The sequence below is a fragment of the Apodemus sylvaticus genome, chromosome 3 (assembly GCF_947179515.1).
Source record: "Apodemus sylvaticus chromosome 3, mApoSyl1.1, whole genome shotgun sequence".
In the NCBI taxonomy this organism is placed as follows: Eukaryota; Metazoa; Chordata; class Mammalia; order Rodentia; family Muridae; genus Apodemus; species Apodemus sylvaticus.
This window is the reverse complement of record NC_067474.1, coordinates 33548669-33574546: the sequence shown is the minus strand read 5'-3', so window position 1 is coordinate 33574546 and position 25878 is coordinate 33548669. Positions and strand designations below refer to the sequence as shown.

At 40.0% G+C, this 25878-nt stretch overlaps 1 protein-coding gene across 2 annotated transcripts; it reads right to left on the bottom strand.

Moving 5' to 3' along the window:
- Positions 1–1013: 1013 nt before the first annotated feature.
- Positions 1014–23916, bottom strand: Ttpa (alpha tocopherol transfer protein). Of its 2 annotated transcripts, none has more exons than XM_052176139.1 (5): positions 23674–23916; positions 17082–17235; positions 10683–10876; positions 8245–8355; positions 1014–3019 (listed from the first exon to the last, which is right to left on the bottom strand). In XM_052176139.1, exons 2-5 carry the CDS (start codon positions 17230–17232, stop codon positions 2846–2848), a joined length of 630 nt encoding a protein of 209 aa, XP_052032099.1. In that variant the 5' UTR covers positions 17233–17235; positions 23674–23916; the 3' UTR covers positions 1014–2845. The 2 variants fall into 2 exon arrangements, with proteins under 2 accessions (XP_052032099.1, XP_052032096.1); XM_052176136.1 differs by lacking the exon at positions 23674–23916 and adding an exon at positions 23377–23646.
- Between the last annotated feature and the right edge of the window lie 1962 nt (positions 23917–25878).

Below are 25878 nucleotides of genomic sequence, written 5' to 3'. Positions count from 1 at the left end.
ACAGAAGTACATGGAAGTAAAACACCATACAGATAAAATAAAAGTAATAATTAAAAAGTAGACAATTATGATTGACTTGAATAGATAAGAGCAATTAGTCAACTGTTAAGGATATAGGGTAGAAGTAGGAAGACGTGTATCTTGGCTGATCAGTGTTCTCTATCAGTCTTAATTTATTGGCCTCATTTCTGGTTCCACTTTTATGACTGAGTTTCTCTAGTTTTGCCATCTAACAAATGTTATATGCAGCCTATGTGGAGTGGAGTGTTCCAGACAGTACAGTGTCATTCAGTGCCTGGGTTGATTTCTTTCTACAATTTAGTTTTTGGTCTACAATTTAAGTATAAGTTAGTGGTAATGATAATGTTTCAAAAGTACTGTAATGTTATTTCCGTAAGTAAAATCTAGTTTAGCAAATAAAATCATGACCTGGGTTGGTAGAAAATTATTCTAAAATTGGATTATCCATCTTTGACTTTGTTTTATGAAATGCTGGGAATAGAACCCCTGACGTGAGTATACATAAAAGGGGCCACAAAGCTGCTTGTACTAAGCTAAGCCATGCATACTAAAGTTACAACTCCAGGCAAAGTGAAAATCACAGTGTGCTACTTAACCAGATAATTTGTGTTTCTTTAATAGATTTTAATTTTTAGGGATATTTTACTATCCAAATAAAACTGAACATGAATTCCAAAGACAGATTTCTCAAATCTGGGACTAGAGAAACTAGAGATTGTGGTGTAGTGTCTGCACTTGATCTAGCAAAAAAATAAAATAAAACAAAACAACAACAACAACAAACACTGAAGGAAGCAAAGCAACAGGAGAAGCTGTCTGCACCAAAAATTTAAAAACAATGGAATCAACATTTGGATAATGGATAATAAGTTTTTTCTTCATTTTTTTTCTGAAAGAAAAAGCATTTCTCTTTTGTAAAAAGAATGCCTCGTTTGCATCTTATAAGAATAAAACACCATGCTTGATGAGAAAGATGTTTATTTTTAATGGTAATAAAGCAAATTATTGTGAAGTCCAGCAGCACAGTGAGCACCTATGGAATTTGACTTTCATAATATGCATCCGGCACCAGTGCTGTGGACCATGTGGGAAATTCCAGTTAATGGCTCAGCACCTTCCAAACAGTTTACTCAGTTGCACATCAATGCTCTTTGTAGAATTGCTTCATTGTGAAAACATTTTCAAAGCCCCATCACAGAATGTACTTACATTGATTCATTTTAAAACATTAGCCTTTATTGTAATATACCATTCCTTCACAGAGTCATGGCAAGTAACTTAATAGCTACATGTAAAGAGTGTGACATCAGAGTTTCCTTCTATGATTAAAAGTTTGATAAGCTGGAGGTACTTTGTTACTCTTCATTTCTTTGATTTTCTATTATTCTTATTTACACAATTTCAATTTCATAATTTAGTAAAGAAGACTTTTTAAAGAAAAAGCAAGATATTTTTAAATAAAATTAAATACTAAAGTTAGTGTCTAGTTGCTAAATAAAAATTAAACACGTTCTCTAAAGAACATCTGCACCTCCTTTCAGTTTTGTCAGAGGTATATGTACAGAGAATCATAAGTATCAGCTTATCTGATTAGACTTATTTTCTTATAAAGAAAACACCCTTGTGCAATGAAAAATATCCTTCAACAAAGATACTCTTATGTAATTACTGTAGAAATCTAACTACTTGACCACAAATTCAATAAGTTCTCTTCCTTGTGTTCTTTCCAGTTTAAAATGAAATTAATGAGAAACATTAAGTATAAACATTATGTCAGACATTGAAGGCTGTGCTGAATATGGGATGAGATAACATCTTTCTTAATGAATGAAAGTCTTAGAAATGAACTGCGCTGTGGTAGAGACAGCACATCCCAGCTACTGACTGATTAAACATGAATCGTGGGACTCAGAATATTCTGAGATAATAGTAAATTATCTCAAAATAAAATCAAATTATTTTATGAATAATCTCAAAAGTACTAGGTATAACTGTTGGATTTAAAATGTAAACACCATTCATTTATATAGTTCTGTTAAGTTTTCAAGTATAAAAGTCTATGTAAAAGACATATACCTCTACTTCCTTGTCTATAAACAGAAGCCATAAGTATATTTACTTATTTGAAAATACAAGACAGAATTAGAAACCATCAACTGTCCCCAGAAAATTTTCTTGTTTTAAATCATTTTTATCAAACATCATGATTTCATTGATTACAACATTATAGTATGTATACTTACATTCAAAGACTTCTATTGTGCATATGTTAAAGTAGGATTTACCTGAGATTAACTATCCTGATTAAATTGTATTCAGAGTATAGTCTGATTTATGAGCTGACACCAACCTTATCTCAGCATCAATATTGTTTCACCATCAGTTGACACATACAGTATTTCTTTCCAGTAGATAGTCATCAGTTTAGTATTAAACAATGTGATTAAGGGGGAGGGGGATGGGTTAGGGGACTGGGGGGGGGGCAGAAAAGGGGACATTTGAAATGTAAATAGAGGATATATCTAAAAAAAAAAACTGGAAAAATTTTCCTAAACTATACAAAGATACACTGGAACAGGAACAGCTAGCTACTTTAGATGTAGCTATGTTTGCTCTTCATGTGCAAACAGGAATATCTTCTTTCCTAACATTTAATTAGCTTAAAAGGAGCAGAGCACTGTAGAAGTTAAGACATTCCCCAAATATCCATGTTGCGTGATTAAAGATCAGATAGGCATCAATTAGTTTAGAAGGTTTGCTTGAGTTTAGTAACCAGATAGGATCCCATCCTTGCATTTTAAATGAAGTCACAGGAAATAACTTCTCATTGGATCTTCTCAGAAATGCTGCTGAGATAATCTTCAGACTTCATTATAAAATTTGTCCACTCCTGACAGATGTCTTCCATGGAGAACTCCTTACCACCGTATTCCAGGGGAAGAATGTCTGGGAAATGCTGAAGTATGCTTGATTTATAATTGTTCCCGTGCAGATGTATCTGAAATAGAAACAAGGTTTTAGACTTCACTATGCTAGAAGCATTTCCAGTGAAAAACTCACCTCACAAAAGAAGATTCACAGGGGCAGGCAGGTAATATAAATACTGTACCCTTAATTTTTCTGCTCTAGAATCCAAGAATGTTACTTATTTTTAGATTATGCTACTTGTAAATCATATAATTTTATCCCTTCCTTAGATTTGAATTCTTGTAACTGTATATTTATAAAAGCATGAGAAATGTACCATCTGATATTAATTCATAGTAAATAGAAGCATATAGCTTATTCCCACCATTAGGTTCATGAGGAGTAATTTTTTTGTGTTTGGTTTCAGACCCTGAGACAAGGGGCTGAGGTGCATATTTTACATACCAAAGCAGACCTGGCCTCCAAGTTCTCCCAGAATCCCTCACTCCCTACTTGGTATACCCAGCCCCCAACCCTAAACTTTCCAACCCAGTGGCTCCCATAGAAACCAGACATTTTTGTCTCCCCTTTCTCTCCTTCTCTCCTCTCTGCTTGCATGTTCTTTCTCTCATTGTCTCCCCCTTCTCCTCTTTCTCCCTCCTCATAGCAATAAACCAGCCTTTAGATATTTTATTTTATATATTTCAATAAACCAGCCTTTATATTTTAATCTGGATTGAATTGTCTCGTGTCGTGGACAGAGAAGGATGGGAGGAGAAAAGCAGTCCTCATGTGGCCAGGAAAGACCTGGGCTCAACTCCTCCTGGGTTTTGGCACCATCTATAGTTATAGTGGATGGTTTCACCATCAAGGAATCATGACAGTGTGAGCCCTGCATTTTCACACATTTTAAATTTCAAACAGTGGCTGTTGAATGCCAGTAAAGGAGGAATAAAGCAATCCATAGAAATCCAAAGTAGATCTTGCTAGATTAAGTAAATAAAACAATCTTTCCCATAGCTAGTGGAGTAGAAGGAAGAACACAAGGTCCACAGCTCACAGATAGCACTAGAATAGAAACCAGAATTGTCAGTTTTTTTTGTTTTTGTTTTTGTTTTTTTCCCTTTAGTGGACAGACTTGATACCCATACAGAGGGAAGGCTGAAGAGGATGTTGTTTAGTACCCTGGTGATTTCTTGCTGTTCTGTGGAGCCAGCACATACCTGAATCCTCCAGACTCCTGAGCCTCTTTCTCAGTCAGTATAACTCATTCTTATGAAAGAGATCACACATACCTCTGTTTTTTTGTTTGTTTGTTGGTTGGTTGGTTTGTTTTGCTATTTTGCTAATTACAAATCCTCTCTCCCTAGACCCTTATCATTAGCACTACTTCTTAGTTAACAGAACCCAATTTTATGGAAGAGGTTGTAAGTTAGGAATACTTTGCTAAAGAGATGTACTTTGCAAAGAAGTTTCAATGTAGCCAGCCATGCCTGAAGCTTTGTTGTAACAACTGAGAAAAGGAAACTCAGCCTGGTGGTGGTGGCTCAAGCCTGTAATCCCAGCACTTGGGAGGCAGAGGCAGGCGGATTTCTTAGTTCAAGGCCAGCCTGGTGAGTTTCACAGCTATGACTACACAGAGAAATCCTGTCTCAAAAAAAAGAGAGAAAGGAAAAACTCTTTTCCCCCCAGAGTTTTACTGTGTTCAAATGTGTAAAAGATAAACTGCTTAGGGTCAAACTCCTGGAATTTGAACCAGTCTGTTTAACTAAAGTGTTGCTGAACCAAGACTTTTTCCCTGTCTTGGGATCATTTTTCTGTCAGCAATAGAGCTTGCAGGGATAGTCACTCAAAGGAAAATGTTCATTGATGCTTTCAGCAACCATTAAGTAAGAACCTATGTGTGCTAGGAATGAGGGCAGGGAACGGAGAGATGGCTTCTTGCATCTGAGTTACTCCCCAGCACCCATAATAGGCAGTTTTTAACTTACAGCTCCACGGTACCTGATGCCCTCTTCTGATCTCCTCGGGTGTCTCAGGAACACTTACACACTTCAAAACATCTTTTTAATGGAAAAAAAAAAATCTAGGGATGATGAATCTATATGTAAGACCTTCAGATGTCAACCCTTGACCCTTGAGCCTTGACTGTTTTAGACTAACAGGCTATCAGTTATCTGGGAAGAAACTATATTTTTCATAGAAAAAGGGAAATGTGGAAATGTATAGTGTGGCCCAAAAGCTGAGAAGGAAAAGTACCTGAATTTGTTTACTCATTCTGAGTTGTCTGCTGTGAGTTATCTTGCACTGGCCTGCCTCACTCAGCATCTCAGTTTTTTAGTGTTTTTCTATTTTCAGCTCATAGTCTCCCATCTCTTAGATCGAGTTACTCTCACTTTTGTTTTTAATTGTTCATAGTATAACCCAAAATAGAGATACTTTGTTTTAGCACTTTAAGAGTTAATCAAATGGTATCCAATGTTACTAAGTTACACTAGAGAGAAACCAAAATGACTTATAGAAAACACTAGTGTGCAAAATAGCCACAAGTGGCCAGCTTCACTAGGGCTGACAATTTGCAGATGGGTTCTTCTTAAATACAGTCAGAATTTGGCCCGGAGAGAGATGAGTGCTTGCTGTTTTTCCAGAGTTCAGATCCTAGCACCTACATCAGTTGGCTCTAGAGAGCAAGTTATTGTTAACTTTTCAAAAATTCTAAACAACAAAATGTGAATTAAAAACATTCTACGGGAGCTGGTTGGTGGTGGCCCACACCTTTAATCCCAACACTCAGGATGGAGAGACATGAAGATCTCTGTGATTTTGAGGCCAGTGTGGTCTACAGAGAGAGTTCCAGAACAGCCAGGGCTACACCAAGAAACCCTGTCTCAGAAGAAGAGAGGAGAGGGGAGAGGAGGGGAGGGAAGGAAGAGGAAGAGATAGGAGGTGAAGAAGAGGGGAGGAAGAGGAGGGGAGGAGAGGAATAAGAGGGGAGGGGAAGGAGGGAAGAGGAAGGAGGGGAGGAAGAGGAGAGAAGAGAGGGGAGGGGAGAGGAGAGGAGAGAGAAGAGAGGAGAGGAGAGGAGAGGAGAGGAGAGGAGAGGAGAGGAGAGGAGAGGAGAGGAGAAGAGAAGAGAAGAGAAGGGAAGAGAAAAGAGAAGAGAAAAGAGAAGGGAGGGGAGGGGAGGGGAGAGAGAGGAGGGGAAGAGAAGGGAGTGGAGGGGAGGAGAGAGGAAAGGAGAGGAGAGGAGAGGAGAGGAGAGGAGAGGAGAGCTCTACATGAAATGTATCTCAATAGAACAGGTTAGTGAACATCCTTTGCTTTACCTGCAAGACATTAAATCACTTACTCTGGGCATAATGTGTTTCAGTTATATGTGTTTAAAAGTTAAGATAGTCTGTATTCTTATTTGTATAATTAATGCATCCAGGTAAGTTAGAAATCAAAACAAGATTAAAAAACAACACAGACATTGCTACAAACTCTACCCTCACCTACCATCACTGGATCACTTGTCAGTCACCCACAGTTCTGGGTATACTGACAAAATACATTATTGTGCAACTATAATTGTATGTTTTGATTTTCCCCTTTTCACAGAAAAGGTAGCATATCATCAACACTCATCTGCATTGGCAGGCATTTCTCCATTAAAATATAGCCTGCAGTCCTGTGTGGATTTTTCATAGTCTTTCCACCATCCTCTCATAGTGAATGCTTGATGGTTTCCATGATTTTCAGTATATATGCCTTTGTTGGTATACAGCTATATCTATCTTACGAATTTCCAGAAAATGCTAACATAGTTTGTCATAACTGTTACCATACTGCCCTCTAGAGGGAGTATATTTTACATTCCAATGATACATAAGAGTCTGTTTCCTAGGAGTCCCACAGCCAGTAATGCTAGATTTTTCAAAAGTAAAAATAAATTTTAATTTATAAGAGCAGTATTTGCAATATCAGTCCAATGGTTTAAGGCCAAGAAACCTGGGGATGTAGCAAAAATGTCCATAAATAGAAAGAGGTACAAACTGAAACTAATAGAAAAGAAACTGGGGAAGACCCTTGAGGACATGGGCACAGGAGAAAAGCTCCTGAACAGATCACCAATAGTTTATGCTTTAAGATCAAGAACTGACAAATGGGACCTCATAAAACTACAAAGTTTCTGTAAGGCAAAGGACACTGTCAAAAGGATGAAACATCAACCAACAGATTGGAAAAGGATCTTCACCAACCCTAAATCTGACAGAGGGCTAATATCCAATATATACAGAGAACTCAAGAAGGTAGAACCTAGAGAACCAAATAACCCCATTAAAAAGTGGGGTACCGAACTAAACAAAGATTTTTCACATGAAGAACTTCGGAGGGCTAAGAAACACCATAAGAAATGTTCAACATCATTAATCATTAGGGAAATGCAAATCAAAACAACCCTGAGATTTCACCTCACACCAGTCAGAATGGCTAAGGTCAAAAACTCAGGAGACAGCAGGTGCTGGCGAGGATGTGGAGAAAGAGGAACACTCCTCCACTGCTGGTGGGATTGTAAGATGGTGCAACCACTTTGGAAATCAGTCTGGTGGCTCCTCAGAAAACTGGGCATGGCACTTCCGGAGGACCCTGCTATACCACTCCTGGGCATATACCCAGAGTATTCCCCAGCATGTAATAAGGACGCATGCTCTTCTATGTTCATAGCAGCCCTATTTGTAGTAGCCAGAAGCTGGAAACAACCCAGGTGTCCCTCAACAGAGAAATGGATAAAAAAAAAATATGGTATATTTACACAATGGAGAACTATTCAGCCATTAGAAACAATGAATTCATGATATTCGTAGACAAATGGATGGAGCTGGAGAACATCATACTAAGTGAGGTAACCCAGTCTCAAAAGATCAGTCATGGTATGCACTCACTGATAAGTGGATAATAACCTAGAAACTTGGAATACCCAAGAAATAATCCACATATTAAATGATGTCCAAAAAGAACAGAGGAGTGGCCCCTGGTTCTGGAAAGACTCAATGCAACAGTATAGGGGAATACCAGAACAGGGAAGTGGGAAGGAGTTGATGGAGGAACAGGGAGGGAGGAGGGCTTATGGGACTTGCGGGGATTGGGGACCCAGAAAATGTGAAATCATTTGAAATGTAAATAAAGAATACATCAAATAAAAAGAAAGAAAGAAAGAAAGAAAGAAAGAAAGAAAGAAAGAAAGAAAGAAAGAAAGAAAGAAAGAAAGAAAGAAAGAAAGAAAGAAAGAAAGAAAGAGGTACAAATGTTATCACTTGAATATATTTTACTCACCCGGTCCTTAATCTTTTCAGTCAGAAATGGTTTGATCATGGAAAAGACAGCATGGAAAATGACTGGCTCATTTATCAAATGGATCCCACGAACTTTCAATGGAAAGGAATCCTTTTGAAAGGAGAGAAAAATAAAATCCTTAAAAAATGCAACATTGAATACTGCAGTTACATTTCTAAAGATAAGTCCCTTCTAGAAACACATTATTAATTAGTGGTAAGGGCCACAAAGATGGTTCCCTGGGCTAAGTACTTGATCCATAAGTATGGAGAGCTGAGTTCAGACCACAAGCACCCATACACAGCCATCATGGCTGTGCCTGTCCCCAGTGTGGAGGAGCAAAGGAACAGAGGCAGGCAGACCCCCGTTCCACCCACCCAGTCTACCCAGCCTAGCCGAAGAGGTGATCTCGAGGTTGAGTTCAAGGCCCTGTTTCAAAACAGAGGATGGAGAACCATAAAGCACATCACACATTAACCTCTGTCCTCCAGTGCATATGCGCGCATGCTCGTGTGCACGAACATACACACACACACACACACACACACACACACACACACACACACACAGCAGAATCTAAAGTGAAACTTAATTTTCAAAATGATTTACTCCATCAACACAAAAACCTGGTTTAAATATCATGTCAGTGCACTCAGAAAAGAAAAGATTTATAGAAAGGTTGCGTGTGTGTGTGTGTGTGTGTGTGTGTGTGTGTGTGTGTGTTTCTTAGATTAGGATAAGTATTTCTTTCTTTTTTTTTTTTTTTTTTTTTTTTTTTGATTTTTCAGCCTAGTTGTTTTATTAGACATTTTCTTTATTTACATTCCAAATGTTATCCCCTTTCTGGTTTCCCCTCTGAAAACACCCCATTCCATTGTCCTCTTCTTCCCCCCACCCCCAACTCACCCACTCCTGCTTCCCTGTCCTGGCATTCCCCTACACTGGGAATTAAGCCTTCTCAGGGCCAAGGGCCTCTCCTCCCTTTGATGTCTGACAAGAAGATCCTCTGCTACATATGCAGCAGGAGCCATGGGTCCCCCCCCATCTGTAGTCTTTGGTTGGTAGTTTAGTCCCTAGGAGCTTTGGGGGTACTGGTTTGTTCACACTGTTGTCAGGATAAGTATTTTAACAGTCAGCCCTCCCCTCCCCTTTCAGCAGAAAATCCATTCCCCAGTCACACATAGTGACTCCTAAGTAAACAATGACAATTTGGGATATTTTCATTTAGTCTTCGTTTACAAATATATATATATATATATATATATATATATATATATATATATATATATATATATTTTAGAGAAAAAATAAAACATCCATGAAATCTGAAAGACTACAACAATTGAAAGAATATAACAATAGGCACATACTTTTTAAACTTTTGACACTGGTCTATATCTTTATATCTTTAGTATCAAAGTTCTATGGACTACCTAAAAGGTTAATACCTGAAAGAAAAATAAATTCATGAATAGTTTTCTTATCCAAACGTTCAATCAATACTCTTAATGAAGACTTTTCTTCATTAAGAAAAATTTCCCATCTTGTCATTTCGAGATGTATTATTAATTTCTTTTTACAGATACTATGTATAATTTTATTTAAACATAATTGCTGACATGCTCTGTAAACATCTTGTATCCTGTTCTGTTCTATTATTGCAAGATGATTTGTGGAGAGCATTGTGAGTTTTGACACTGTTAAGATGGCCCATCAAATGGATGTGTCATTTAAGTGATCACTTTCTTCTTTGTAAGCAAGTAAGCTCTATCTAGTTTTCTTCTGTTAGAAATTATGCTGCAGGCACTGCCTGTGTATAGGCAGGCAGGCTCCTAGGGTTCATTGGCCAACTAGCATAGCTTAATCAGTGAAGGCCAGTGAGAGACTGAGTCTCAAAAGAGTAAATGGTACCTGAAGAATGACCCATAAGGTTGTCCTCTGGCTTCCTTACATTTACACATGTGTAGCTATACACACAAGAACAAAGTTACATACACAAAGACTTGATTTTTGAAGAAATGAATATCAATTTATAGCCAGCAAGAGATGTGTATTACTACACATTATTGTATTATTATTATAAATATTTTTGAGCCAATTTTGTTGTTACTGTTATTATACCATTAGGTCTCATGTAGCCCAGGCTGGCCTCCTGATCTCCCTGCTTGCACCAGCCAAATCTTGGGATGGCAGATGTGTTTTACCATGCCTGGCTTGTCAAAAATAAAATCAAATCATTTTATTATTGAAATATATAAACTCTGTGCTTATTTATTTTGAACATATTTTGAAGTTTGTTACATTTTTAATAGAGTAATTATATTTACTGCTAACACTGTTCAAATATGTATCATTTCTAATTTTTAAGTTTCTAAGTGTATAAGCACAGCTAGACACTATTATATAGTTATCACTTAACAGTTGAGATATCTACTCACTGTAAGTACAGCAGCAATCTTCTTGGCTACAGATGGAGTAATTTGGAAAGCATGAGAAATCTGCCAGCCCTCCAGGTCAAAGATAGCCTTGACTCCATTCCGCTGAGTTTCTGCCTCCTGTACAATGAGTTCTGATGTGATCAGACTTACACGAAATACATCATAGGCTGTAAAAACTTTTGGGTCCCAATATGCTACAACAAATAAATAAAAAGACATCACATCTTAGGATGACGCATCTGTCACATCCTTGGGTAAAGAATCAGAAATATTCTTTAAGCGAACAGATTATTTTAAAGGCTAAAAGAGGCTTAGAAATAAAATCATAAGCAAAGAATCATAAATTAAGCAATAGATTTAATTGAGGTCCAAGTATTTGCCTTCTTCTCCCTCCTTCCTTAAATTTCTGGAAATTAATGGATTTTTAAGAATATGGGATAGGGATGAATACAGATCAAATTTGATTGATAAATGAAGTCACATCATTACTTCAAGAGAAGGCTGTGCCTAGAAATAGAAATGTTTAGTGCTGCTGACTGTGCTTCCGGTTCAGAAATAGACAAGTGTGAGCCTGGGTTGCAACAGCAGTGAGTATCACAGTAACTTGGGGTTTGGATCTGAAGTACACCCTCAGCGTCGTGTGCTGTAGTCTTGGTTCCTCGTGCATCAGTGTTCGGCAATAATGCTCTCTGGAGGGAACTAGCTCAGGCGAGCTCTAAACTCATCAGTGGACTGTTGTATGGTACTGAGAACTTTGAAAGTAGGGCCTGGCTGGAGGAAGTGGTCATTAGGGGTGTGAAGTTGAAGAGGATATTTTGTCTCTTGTTCTTACTTGTTGCCTCTTGAACACCATCATCTTGTAAGCATTCCTCCATCCTGTGCTCCCTGTTATGGTCTGTTACATCAACCCAAGCCTACAGTAATGAAGTCAGCCAATGATGGGCTCAAACCTGTAGAACTAATCATTCCTCTTTTTGTATTGATTTCCTCAGAAACCCTGTCACAATGATATACAGATAACTAACACAGCAACCAAAGGGGTTTCCAAGGGAAAGGCCTGTGCAACAGATAGACAAATTGGTTATATGCCAGATCTCCAAACCAGCAGTACAGAGCAGTTATGTCCCTACAGGCTTGAACAGGAAGCTGGTCTTAAAATGCAGCTGTACACGCCCAGAGAAAACAGAGTTCCTATGGTAAGAGGAGATACTGATATTCTTGTCCACACAGTCTGACCCTCCCCACCATTCATAAGACAGGTCGTGGCATGCAGAAATGATAATAGTAATGGACAGGCAAGCAAGTAGTCATTAAAATTAATCCACATTTATTAAAATTGTCATGATACACACACAAATCAAGAAAAATAAAGGAAACAGTTAAGACAGAAAACTGAATTCAAAGAAGCAATAATTTCAACAGATCTAAGAAGGGGAGACTGGAGGCTATTTTTAAGAACAGATAGCAACAGAAAGGTGATTCAGTGGGGAAAGGCTCATGCCGCCAAGCCTGACCACATGAGCTCAATACAAAGAACCAGCATGGCAGAAGCACTTGGAAGGTAGATGCTGGAGAATGAGGAGTTGAAGGTCATCTTCAGCTATACAGTGAGTTCAAAGACAGCCTGTGCTCTAGAACTCCTGTCAAAAGAAGGAGGAAGGGAAGAAGGGAGGGAAGGAGGGAGGGAGGAAAAGGGAAAGAATAAAAGGACGAAAATGATTAATAACTAAGAAGTCATAAAAGCTCAGAAAATCAATGGTCCCTACTTAGCTCTCTAAGTAAGTGGGAGGTGTTATTTATTGATATTGTCTTTAGGGGTAATCAACAATAGTGACCAACTGGATGCAGGTAGCACAGAGAACCAGTTGTATTGATCTGAATCTCCAAAGAATAAAACATGGCAGACACAACTCTGGTAGCTATGCATGATTATGTGGCACCGCTGATAGGGACTGTGTAGACTAGATCTGCTTTTCTCTGTTAGAGGAGAGTTGTAACAATACCTATAAGAAGCTGATGGGCTAAAGGCTTGACTTAGCAGTTAAGACTTCTGTCCTTGCAGAGGAGCTGAGTGTTATTCCCAGCACATTTGCGCATAAGCAGCTCACAACCTTTGGTAGCTCAGCTCTAGGGGAGCCCACACTGTCTCTGTCTTCTGTCTTCACTCATATACACATATCCCTTTGCTAATGCACTTTTGTTGTTTAAGTTTTTAAAAACAAGATACATGTGAAAAGAAGGCTAAGGCCAGTGTCCTCTCCAATTCCCGAACTTAAAGGCTGATGAAAACAGGCAATTTCTGTGGTAGAAATAAAGAATGAAGTTTGGTTGAAGGAAAACTTCCTGGTGTGCATGGCAAGAAAGACACAGAACAGTGGTGTTCATAGGATAGAAGTGCTGGCTCACTACTGAAGCCCAAAGAGAGTTGCCTAAGGTCCTTTCAGTAGAGCTGGAGTGAAATCAGACCAGGACACAGATGAGAATCGTTGAGACGTATGGTAGGAGAGCTGCAGGAACACAAAAGTCTGTCTGAGAAGAGAAGAGGAAGGACAGGAAGTGTCAGCTGAAACTCAACAGTTCTAAGTGTTGGTATTATCCAGCCTTGAGGAAAAAGATAAAGATCTAGAAAGGGAAAAGATGGCTGTGGGTTTTATAGAAAGTCATGGTGGGATTTCCCTTTCCTTTAGCAACCCAGCTTCCTGTTAAGAATATTAGAATTATGAATCCAGTCCAAAAATATGACACTACTCTAGCTGAATGCTACAATGATGAAATATGAACTCAACAAAGGAAATCTCTAGATCATGAAATAGTTTCTGAGTAATTACTGAGCCAACTCAGTTGTCTGACCTGTTTGGCCCTCTATTCACTTTCTGTGAGTATAAATTAAAAGTTCAGTTTCTCATTCAAGTAGTTATAGGTCAAACTCTCAATAGTTCTGTGTAGGCTAGTGGCTACTGTAGAACAGGAGCATTACAGAAGGTTCTGCAGCACAGTACTAACTAAGCAAGCCCAATAAAGACAGACATGAGAAATCAGGATTCATTTCTTTCCTAGCATCTACCTAGAATTTATTATTCATTGTGTGCCAGATAATGTTCTTGTTATATTGTTGTATGTGTGTTACATGCTATGTAAAACAAGATGTATTTCTCACAGTAACTCTGTTACAGAATGTGATGGTTTGCATATGCTCATCCCAGGGGGTGGTACTATTAGAATGTGTGGCCTTGTTGGAAGAAATGTGTCACCATGGGGATGGGCTTGGAGATCTTCCTCCTAGATACCTGAGCGTGGCCAGTCTGTTCCTGGTTTCTTTTGGATAAAGCTGTAGAACCCTTAGTTCCTCCTGCACCATGCCTGCCTGGATGCTGCCATGCTTCTGCCTTGATGACAATGGACTGAACCTCTCTGAACCTGTAAGCCAGCCCCAATTAAATGTTGTCATTTATAAGACTTGCCTTGATCAAGGTGTCTGTTCACAGCAGTAAATCCCTAACTAACACACACACACACACACACACACACACACATTTTACAGATTTCAATAAAATTAACATGCTCTATAGCTTTAATTCATAATAACTCAAGTATGATTAATACTGAATCTTCATTGTTAAATTTTGATTTTGCTACTGTAGTATAGTAGTTGGTCTCAAAGGCCTCACGTTACACCCTCTGTCATAGGGTTGATTAAGGTCCATATAGAGGCAAGGGCCCTGTATTTTCTCACTGCTTTTACTGTACAGACATGGTGCAGAGATGGCTGCAGTAGGCTTCTGTGAAAAGAGTCTTAAATCAGATGCAGCTGTGTCATTAAAAGTTTACACTTTTATGTTATTCTTCTTTTCATTCTAGAGTAACATAGCACACAGGAGACTTGCAACATACCTTTCTGTTCTGACCTTCCTTAAACCCTACTATCTTTGCTGTTAAATATCTTTGAGTTAAATAACCCATCTCTCTCTCTTTCTCTCTCCTCCCTCTCCCTCTCCCTCTCCCTCTCCCTCTCTCTCTCTCTCTCTCTCTCTCTCTCTCTCTCTCTCTCTCTCTCTCTCTCTCTGTGTGTGTGTGTGTGTGTGTATTGGCTATAGAAGTCAGGGGTGTCTTTTTCATCCTATACCTTATTGTTGAGCCTGGAGCCCACTGACTTAGCTAGACTGGAGGGCCAGCAGGCCCTGGGGATCTACCATCTCCATCATTAGGATTACAGACAAGCGCTGGAGCATGCACTAGCTTTTTACATGAGTTCTGGGGATCTGAGCTCAGGTCTTCATGCTTACATAGCAGCTTTTTACCACCTAAGCTATCTTCTCAGCTCTTAAATAACAAATGTTTAAATAACTATATTCCCAGAGGCTCAGACTTTATATACAGTGGACCTGGTTAGTTTGCTGCTAAGGCATTAAAAAACACACATTGTCTTTACTATAAAAAGTGTTGTTTTATTGGCTTTCTCACTATAAAAATGTCATTTTCTTTTATTTTTGTCTTAGTTTCTTCACTAAAAACATAAAACAAGCAATAACTACCCAGCCAGGTACTCCAAAGCCCAGACACTTATAAAAGCTGAGGGAGGTGATCAGAAAGAAATAAAATAAAACATGTGTATATTTCAATTTTATGCTCTTGGAACTTAAGTATGGTTGTCATGTAAATATAAGCACCACTTAAGGGTGAATTCAGATATACTTACTGGGTACAAGATTTAGCATAAGTATGTCTCAAACACACTAAAAATTTATTTGTAGTTTAAACTTTGAATTCAACTGGTAACCCTAATTTTTTATAACACCTTGGTTTCTTGGCTAATTTAAACATATGTTCTGGCAAGCCCATCCCTAAGGAGCTTCTTTTGCCATGGGTGGAGCAGCAGAAGGAGAGAAAGGCCACCCTGAGTGCTCTGTGGGTGAGGGCTTCATGATTAGTTCTTTTTTATTTGATATATAATCCAGGGGCAAGAAATATAGACTCCAGTCATATGTATTCATCTGATACTTTCAAAACTTAAAAACAGCATCTCCTTACCAAAGCACAAAGCAGAGGTAAAGACAGAGAGAGATCTTATACAGAGGTAAACAGTGAAATTAATATACGAACACTTTAAATCTTTAAAGAAGAAATTATCTGTGCATGGTGGCACGGGCCTATGATTGTACTGATCAGGAACTGAAGCAGATGGAGCCCTTCAACCCAGAAGTTCAGAGCAACTTGAGCTGGAAATTAAAAGTTTTTAAGAGCAGCATTTTGAGAATCCATTGAGGGAGGCAAACAGAGACAGACAGATAATGGTAAATATAATTTGAGGAAATTCTGTTCTTGAAATAATGGTTAACTGTCATTCATCTGGACTGAGACGGTGCTGGGGAAGTGAGATTCTCTTCTTTCACCTGGAAGGCATTCTTTGGTCAGATTGGTTTTGTTATTGTTGTTTGTGTTTTCCATTGCAACACCTTCACTGATTATTTGGGAATGTCACATCAGGCATCCTTCACACTCACCTCCCAGTCCTTGGTCACCTCTCACCCCTGTGACACCCCTTCCAAAGAAAAAGAAAGAGGAAGAAGAAGAGAAGTAGGAGGAGGAAGAGGAGGAGGAAGAAGGAGGAAGAGGATGAGGAGGAAGATGAGAAGGAGGAGGATGAAGAGGAGAGGAGGCAGAAGAGGAGGAGGAGGAGAAAGCAGAAGCAGCAGCAACAGCTGCTGCCCTATTAATGTCTATGGGCCACGTTACAATAGAAGGCCATGAATGTCTATGGCCTGCCCTGTCACCTGGAGGTCTTAACCACACAGATCACCAGTCATGGATATGAATGTTTATGTCTTTTCCAAGTTTACATGCCTTTAAGTCTTACTCATGTGTGCACACATATGCACAGAAGTGCATGCCATGGCGCACATGTAGAAACCTGAGGCTAATTTTGGGAATTGGGTCATCCCTTTTATTATGGCTTCCAAAGTTTGAACTCAGACCATCAGACTTTTTAGCAAGTACTTTTATATGTTGAGCATATTAATAGTGTAGTACATGGTTCTAGGAAGTAGATTTGGGAAGGTCTTTAGGTTATAAGGGTAGAATCCTCACAAATGGGATTAGTGCCATTTTAATAGGCCCCAAGGGCCTTAAATATACAGCTTATAATATGTTCAGGTCAGGGGGAGAAGATCTCTGTGAACCAAAACACAGGCCCTCATCAGAACAAAACCACTGGGTGCTTCAATGTTGGACTTCACAGCCTCTAGCCCTTAGAACTGAATTTCAATTTTTCTATGCAACACAATCTAAGTGACTGTGCTACAGCAGCATAATCAGATTAGACATTGACAAGAAGAAATGCTAGAACATCTGAATGCAATGTGAAGACAGAATGAAGAGAAGGAGACTCTGCATACAACTCACCAATTCTGTAAATGAGAACTCTACTGCCAGTAGAATCCCTGGACCTGAGCACGCCATGGTAGCCAGCCTTCAGAAGTCCAAGGATACTTCTAGGGTGTAGATCTGCACTTAATTCTGGACATTCTGTTCGCCATTTATAATAGTTTTTCATTAACTGAAAAATAAAATTAAACATCTCTATAAATGATGTACATGCTAAGCATTTTGTAACACGGGTAAAAAAGACTTGGTATGTGAACCTTGCCATCTATCGTGTCAGAATCTGGAAGAGCTTTTTCATTGTAAAAGCCAAAGTTCCTTTCATTAAGGAGTTGAGATCCTTATCTGACTTGAGATAAGAGTTAGTCATTTTTTCATTACCATCCATTATAGTCTCCTAAAATAGTTACCAAGTCCAGATCTTCTGACGTAAACCCCGCCAGAGAGAGGTGGAATTGGCTTTGGATGTGAGCTGGCCTTACACCTTTCTTGGACAAATAGTGTGGTTGTGGGAATGACACTATACTAGACTTCAAAAACCTGAGTTTGCTTTCTGGGATCCAGACATATGTAATATTACTGGAAGGTAACAGTCCATATGGAGAGAAGCCCGGGAGATTAAGAGACCATCCTGAATAGTCCAATTTTAGTCAAGTTCCCACTGAATACCATGAGTTTCCCCTTCATACTTTCTTTTGCTGAATCTCAGCTAAGCTAAAAAGCACAGGCAAATGTGGAGTTGTGCTGTAGATCAAGAAGCATAAGGGATATTTCACACTTAGCAGTAGGAATACTACCCCTAGTACTTTATAAGCAAGTCAATCAAATGAATCAAAAGCAAAGAAATCATATAAATAAACAATAGATCTTGGCAAAATATGGTTAGAGGAAACCCATTGTCCCCAGCTCCATAGACGTTCCACCATAATAGGTCAGTCAACAAAAAGTTACTATCATTTAATTTTCTTTGTGACTTTTTTGTATCTCATTTTTTTCTAAATTGAGTACTTACTTTATACTTAAAGAGTGCTATTAGCCACACTGAACCACAGTTAGGTGAAACACAAAGCTACAGAGAGCATTTTGTGAAAACACTAGAAAGATAGTGTGTGTGAAGGTCATTCTTCATTGAGTTAGAGCCTTAATATTGTAAAGGCTCATCAAAGCAACTTCATACTTGAAATCCATTATTATAAACATAGTAACTGTAGCCACAAAACTGTAATAACCTAGAGGAGACCCTACAAACAGCTTATGCAGAGAATGAATTGTGAGCTGTGGAGGAAGTCCCTGGCTAGAGCTGGTTAGGAGAAGAGCCAGTTGGACTATGAGAGAGATGTCACCATGGAGTCCTCTAGGGCACAGCCTCTGTAGTCCTCCCTTCTCTTTCCCTCCCCCTCTGCCTATTCTCATGTTGTCATCTTTCTTTCGCTTAGTCTTTCTCATCTCTGCATCTAATAAAATTTCCTTAGCTTAAAAGAGAGAGACTTACAAGTGCAGCAAAGTGAAAAGAAAGTCAGTCAATTTGCCAGCTAAAATAATTGGTGACCTAAATAGACATTTCCAAAGGCAGCAAGAACAAGAGGCTCATTGTATGTAGTTCTGATATGCTCATTCTGTCCCATACTATGAATTTCCCTTCTTCCTCCTGTCCTAGATGTCAACGGAACCAGTGTAATAACATTTTATGGTGCTTACTTACTTTTTTGATAGTTTCTTCAGATAAAAGCAAGTCTTTGAATCCTGATTCAGGGTAAATGTTGAAAGCAGATTCTTGGTGACTATATAGAATATTGGTTTTATTGTCCTGGGCATGTCAAAGTGTATTACAGTATTGAAGATCATTGAGCTAAAGGAGGCAGGCAGCACAGCCAACATGTCTCTGCAGACTGTGGGCTCTTGGGAGATAGAAACACATTGAGTGAAAGAATGGATCAATGTGTGAATAATGGGCTGTGCCTACACTTGAAAAAAATCACTTCTGTAAATATGAACAGTTGTTGTTATGCATCTTGGCACTTACATCTCCCAAAGGTTCAAAATCCAAATCTATGCTCATTTAGTCTATGCTGATAAACAAATTTACAAATCCAATTGATGTAAATGCTAATGGTAAAAATAAATTGCTCCTAAGCAATTCTCAAGCCAAACTCAAGTTCAGAACAATAATAAAACTAGCTGCAAATGAGTATTTGTTACTGAAGGCTGCCTATTTCAGTTACAAATTGGAAATTTCTACTTAAAATGCTATATTTATGCTCAATTTCTCCTTAAATTTTCCAATGTGTTTTCAGACCACCACCCTACCACAACAAAACATTTTAGTGCCACTTTTATACAGAACAATAACACCATCTTAGTGTGCCTTACAATGACCCTGTCATCCCATTGATAGATAACAAAGCCATGAGAAATTATGCTTATCCATCAAGCAGTATGAAGTTTGGAAATTTATATATGTTATGATAAACTTCACAAAAAGAAGATACAGTTTGATGGTAATTGTCAGGAAGGGGCCATACAATTTTAAAAGCTTTGAAGTGCTGAAAGAAATCATAAAGTATTGAAACACTGTATATGTATTGGGTTATTCTGTTGCTAATAGTATAATAACATGAGTGTCACAAATTATAAAGAGATGAAGTCTATCTAGCCCAAGGTCTATTAGACCACTTATCCTATTGGTCTTCTTGCTGGTAGAGTCTTCAGAAAACACCAGGCATTAGATGATTAGATGGCGTGTGTGTGTGTGTGTGTGTGTGTGTGTATGTGTGTGTCGTCTTCTCTTATAAAAACTATCATTATTCCATCATGAATGCTCTACACTAGTTCTTTCCAGAAAGCTCCCTTCACACAGTAGTCGGATTACATTTTTTTCTTTTTTCTGGCGATTGGGGGGTGGTTTTTGAAATAGGATTTTAATGTATAGACCTGGCTGTCCTGAAACTCACTCTGTATACCAGGCTAGCTTGCCTCTGACTCCCCAGTACTGGAATTAAACATGTGTGCTACTACCTAGCTTTTCATTTCTACCCTGTTAATACTTCACTTTTCAAACTGAGCTTCAATATAAGTCCTGAGGGAACAAACCATATGCAAACCATCACAGCTTAATACAGAAATAAATGTAAGGAACTGGACAGTTGGCTTGATGAGCAGATGGTGGCTAATTTTCATGCTCACTGTTCTGACCTGAAGGAGTCAGTATAGTCTTCCAGAAGCACAGGCTCTCCAGAGCTTCAACCAACTTCAAAGCCCTATACTTTAACAGCTATGTGATTACTGAGGATTCTATATCTCAATGCCTTAAAAAAAAATAGCCAGGCAGTGGTGGCGCATGCCTGTAATCCCAGCACTTGGGAAGCAGAGGCAGGTGGATTTCTGAGTTCAAGGCCAGCCTGGTCTACAGAGTGAGTTCCAGGACAGCCAGGCCTACACAGAGAAACCCTGTCTTAAAAAAACCAAAAAAAGAAAGAAAGAAAGAAAGAAAGAAAGAAAGAAAGAAAGAAAGAAAGAAAGAAAGAAAGAAAGAAAGAAAGAAAGAAAGAAAGAAAGAAAGAAAAAACAAAGAAAAAAAAAGAAAAAATAGTCTATACAAATAGTTCAACGAAGTGCCAAATTGGGTATTAAGACTAGAAAATATTAATTTATCGTATGCCCAAAATCCAGAATAATGAGAAATTCCTATATAACTGAGGGACTTGTCAGAGCTTCTTCCAACAACTCTAGAGCTCATATACCATGAGTCTGCACCAAGTACCACCGCAGAAGAAAATATGAAGAAAGCTGCAGTTCTGCCCTTTCCCCTTTCTTTTCCCGTTGGCAGACAAGTCAGAGAGGTCACAAACAGAAACTTGGGTTCTGTCCAATGGACACAGTCCTACTAGGCAATCCATCAAGGATCTGTGCAATGAAAACCATTCAGCAAAAGAAAGAAAACAGGAAATGCGCACATTCTCACAGAGGCCGCGGTTTCTCTGTCTTCATATCTGCTTAGCTGTGACTGGCAGCAGAGACCACCAGCTCATAGATTTTATCATTAAGAATCTCTATGGATTTTTAAGGACTCATTTAAACCTCAGGGGCTGCATTTTCATACCCGGTAGCTGGAAAGTGCACACTCGTGCCTACACTGATTACAGTGTTCAGACACTTCATACCCTGCATACGGCCAGAAAGAAGTAATAATGCAGTTATTCATTCCCTTACACCAAAATAATATCAACAAACTGAAATCAACATTTAAAAAGACAACCAACCCATTTCTTAAAAAAAATTTGTATAAAAGTATTTCCAAAAGGGCCGGGGATGTGGCTTGGACATAGAGTAATGGATTACTTGGCTCTGGGTTCAATTTCCAGCTCAGAAAAAAAAGGGAAGGAAGGAAGGAAGAGAGGGAGGGAGGGAGGAGGGAGGGCAGGAGGGAGGGAATCCCAACACAGAGGCTAGGGGTGTGATTTAGTAGTAGTACAGTGAGTGTTTATCCTGAAAAAACTTGGGTTCAATTCCACAAAAGGAAAATGCTAGTCCCATGAAAGGCAAAAGCACCTCAAGGGTTGCAGCATCTGTCTAAGATCATGAGACTCTACAGAAAGAAAAATAAGAAACAGTGAATGGATGGAGAAATGGACTGTTTCTGGACTGTCCCCAGAAACCAAAACACAAATGAAACCCAAGAGCAAAGAATAGTCAATAAGTTTAATATATTAATAGATAACAACAATAATAATAAACTTTCTGATTCTTTCAGAAAGGAAATGGTTTAAATACAAGATAGTCTAAAATGTAGGACAAAGACCTAAGATTTCTTTCATGTAGCTAGGTATTTTTGAAGGAAAAACAAGTGGCAAACACAAAAAATGACAACTGGAAAATAGTTTTAGGTATCTAAATTACGGTTAACCTCACTGATAACAAAATTAATGTATATAATAATGAAAATGCAAAACTGTTCCTCATCTAGCAGGCATAATGTTATCTGGTAAAGCAGTGTACATAATAATAGAGAGAAAAAGACATCATTATGCAGTATGCATTTCATCACAGTAGCCAACATAGTGAATACTCCCTGCAAAAGTGGAGCATTCCTCAACAGTAAAAACGTCAGCGTTGTACTTCAGCATGGATGTATTCAATAGGGATACACAAGGATATGTTCTGATTTGTGTGTAGAGATAAAGTATAAAGACAAACTTTAGATGCAGTCAGCGAGAAGGAAATGCCCACCTGCTGATGGCATTTCTTATACTGCTAGGCAGAATGCGGATATAAAAAGAGAATAGTAAAGAGAAACTGTAAACGAAGAGGTGGACAGTGAACACAGCGGCGCTGGGGTCCCCATCACTGAATGTGGTGATGAACGGTGAGCACTGGACCTAACAGCACCTGGTAACAATCTCTCAAAACACTGACTAGACACACTTCGGGTAATGTCTCTGTCCCATGGGATAATGGCAATCCCTACACACTCCCGTGACCTGATTCTCTACTGCATGCAGTTGAGAAGAGCCAAACTAAAAAATAAAATCACAAGTGCCTGTTTTCGTGGGAAGAGAGCACGCGCTTGAAGTAACAGGTAATACCATACTTCTGGACACTCAATGTCGAACTAAAGTTTGCGCTGGGAATTTTTTTTTCTTTAAGAAATTCCTTTGAAGTTTTTCCCTGCTTTGTATTGTTTGTATTGTTTTTGCCATATCCAATAAAATTAGTTTCAGAAAAGCCCGGCATGTTGGAAATCTGCAGCCTAAGGTCCTCCTGCTGACCACTGACCTCTTTCTCCGTGCCAAGCACAGGCCTTGGCCCATCTTGTTCTAACATTCCAGGTTAATGTGCAATTCTCGAAACTACTGTCATGTCCTCACTGTTACTGAACAGATAAGGGTGCTGACCCCAAGAGGGACAAAGTCAAGGTCGTATCTCTCTGGCCCCAAGGCCCATTCTCAGTGTGTTGTGAATACCTGAAACACAAAAGAAATCATCTGCCCTGCCCTGAGTTTCAAACATGCCAAACTAACTGTGCTGGCATTTAGCTCTATTAACACAGTCTTTTTCAAGTTGCCTTCAGATGTCCATTGCGTCCTCCTCTGTCCACACCTGGACTTATCTACTCAGGTGTGTAACACAGTTGAGCACCCCAGGGGCCTGGGATCTCCACTTGGTTTCATCCCGAGGAACCATATAGTCCACGGGAGGTCCTCGGCGGCGGTGGGGACCCGAGGATCGGTGGGGCGGAATCGGGGGTCTGGGCACGCCAGCAGTCTCATTGCGTGGATCCCGCCTCCGCCGAGGTTGGCCCGCCCCGGTGCACACTTACGCGCCAGGCCAGGTCCAGGTCGAAATCCCGGGCGCGCAGAAAGCGCAGCAGGAAAGCGTCTGTGAGCGGCTGCGGGGTCTGCGGGACGCCAGCCTCCTGCGCCCGGCGCCTCAGCTCGGCCAGGCCGGGCTGGACCAGCGGCGAGTGGTCGGGAAGTTCGTTGAGCTGTTTCCCAACCACTGGCCCCGGCCGCATCTCTGCCATGCCCGCCGCGCTGTCCCGGCGACAGGGGGGAAAAGTGTGGGCCCGGAGCCACCCTCCGCCCCCCGCCGTGGCCGCCGCCCCGCGCACACTCACCCGGGCCGCCCGGATCTCCCGTGCCCCGCCGGTGCAAGGGCCACGGCGCCCTCTTAAAGGAACCCACGTGGTGCCCTTCGGTGCTCATCGGGGTAACCGCAGCCAGTCCCAGGGAAGGAAAGCCTCTAGTGTTGAACCTAAAGAACGGGAAGTTGAAGAAGTTACTTGGAATGTTTATAATCAGGCTGCCAGAGGGCTCTTTTTACCCTTTCCTCGTTGCTCCTCCCACTCTGTCCGTTTTGGAATTGGGGAACACAGGGAAGAGATTTCAAAGGGCGCTTTAGCCCGGGTCGCAGACGCTCAGGAGCCCTCCTCCTGACCTCTTCCTTAAGGCTGAACTCAGGCCATCTCTGGTATTCTAACTAGTTTCCACAATGCAATTCAAGGAAGCCACCTTGGCAGTCTCCCTGCTCCTCCCCCTCCTTGCTTCTATCCAGGAAAATGCTTTCCAGATCTTGGCATCTGGCTCTACAAGAGTCTTAAACAAAAGGAGAGGGGGTGGAGGAGGGCACATTTGAAACACCAACGATGTACATGTTTAAACGGCACGAGTCTCTTAATCAAACCCCTTAAGTGATGGCTGTCTAGTGAAGAATACGCAGAGATGACCCAGAAATTTGGACTCATGGAAGTATTTTTCCTTCATTTCCAACCATTAAAAATTATCCTACACTTGAACTGCCACCTAGTCAGAAGAAAGTCCATAAAACTAATTCCTCTTAATATGCAGTGCATGTTCACAAAACGCTGATGTTTGCGAGTGAAAGCAGCCTTAAAGGAACTCGAGAGCAAGAATGATGGAGTGGCTCTCGGGAAGAGAGTATGTTCCGATTATTGGGGGTATTCTCAAAACAAGACTCTTGCCTTGGGGACGTTTCGCATTTTTGTGTGGACTCCGGGAGGTAAAAGCAGCAAAGGTAAATCTCCTATGTACTGTGCTGTAGGAGACCATTATGCAAACGCCAGGAGACAAGGTAGACAATCTGCTGTGATGTGGTGTGAACTGAATCACAAAGAGGGCTGGTCTGGGATGTTTGGGGTTAAGGGGCTGCGAGCTTTGACTGCTATAATGAGGAAGGAGAGGCAACAGTATTAAATAACCAGAATCCAATCAGAAAACTGTTAAATCCCAAACCCTGGGACAAATGTCTAGGTGCCTTTTAATATATCAAAGTGGAACTGTCCCCTAGGTTGTCCCAGCATCCCTCACTCCCCTCTTGTTACAGGGTGTGGCCACTTGTTACTGGGGGTAGTGGGTTCTACCCCACCAGCTACCCCCAGCTCTCCAGCCCAGGTCTGGGCTGCCCTTCCTGAGCCGCTCATCCCTGTATAATCCAGCCCCTTTTAATTTACAACAAACTTTCTCTTTGACCGTACCTAGGAACAGTCATATCATTTCCATTATATTTCTTTCCTTTTTGTTTTTAATTTCTTTTCTTTTTTTCTTCTTTTCTTTCTTTCTTTTTTCTTTTTCTTTTTTTTTTTTTTTTTTTTTTTTTTTTTTTTTTTTTGAGACAGGGTTTCTCTGTGTAACCCTGGCTGTCCTGGAACTCACTCTGTAGACCAGGCTGGCCTCGAACTCAGAAATCCGCCTGCCTCTGCCTCCCAGAGTGCTGGGACTATAGGCGTGCGTCACCACTTTTTTAATTTTTTTTTTAATTTTTTAAAATTTATTTTATTTTTTTTTAATTAAAAAAAATTTTTTAATGTCTTTTTCATTCAGCAACCAGAGTAACTGAGAATTAGAGAGTATAAACTTCACCTGACACTTGTAGTGAGATGGAAAGCTCTTGGAATAAAACTGACAAAACATGAAAGGTGAGAGAAGACTGGGAGACAGATCACTGGGCCACTGGAACCTGGGGAAGACCCGACAGAGGAGCCCTTTTCCAGAGCTTTACGGCTGCATAGGGAGTACTTCCCAGGCAAAGGGGGAAAGGTGGGAGCAGGAAGAAAGGTACCAGACAGAAAAATGCATTGAAAGTCTTCCTTGAAGTTCTGACTTTGAAAGACAAAGGAAACTGGTCTTCTGTGGCAGTGTCAGATCTTTGAAACAATATTAATAAGGGTCCTGGTTAGTTTCTTTGTCAACATGATACAAACTAAGGTGACCTGGGCACTTGAGGAATTGCTTCCACCAGGCGCGGGGAGGGAGGGGGAGCGGGAGGGGGAGGGAGGAGAATGTCTACGGAACATGTTCCTGAT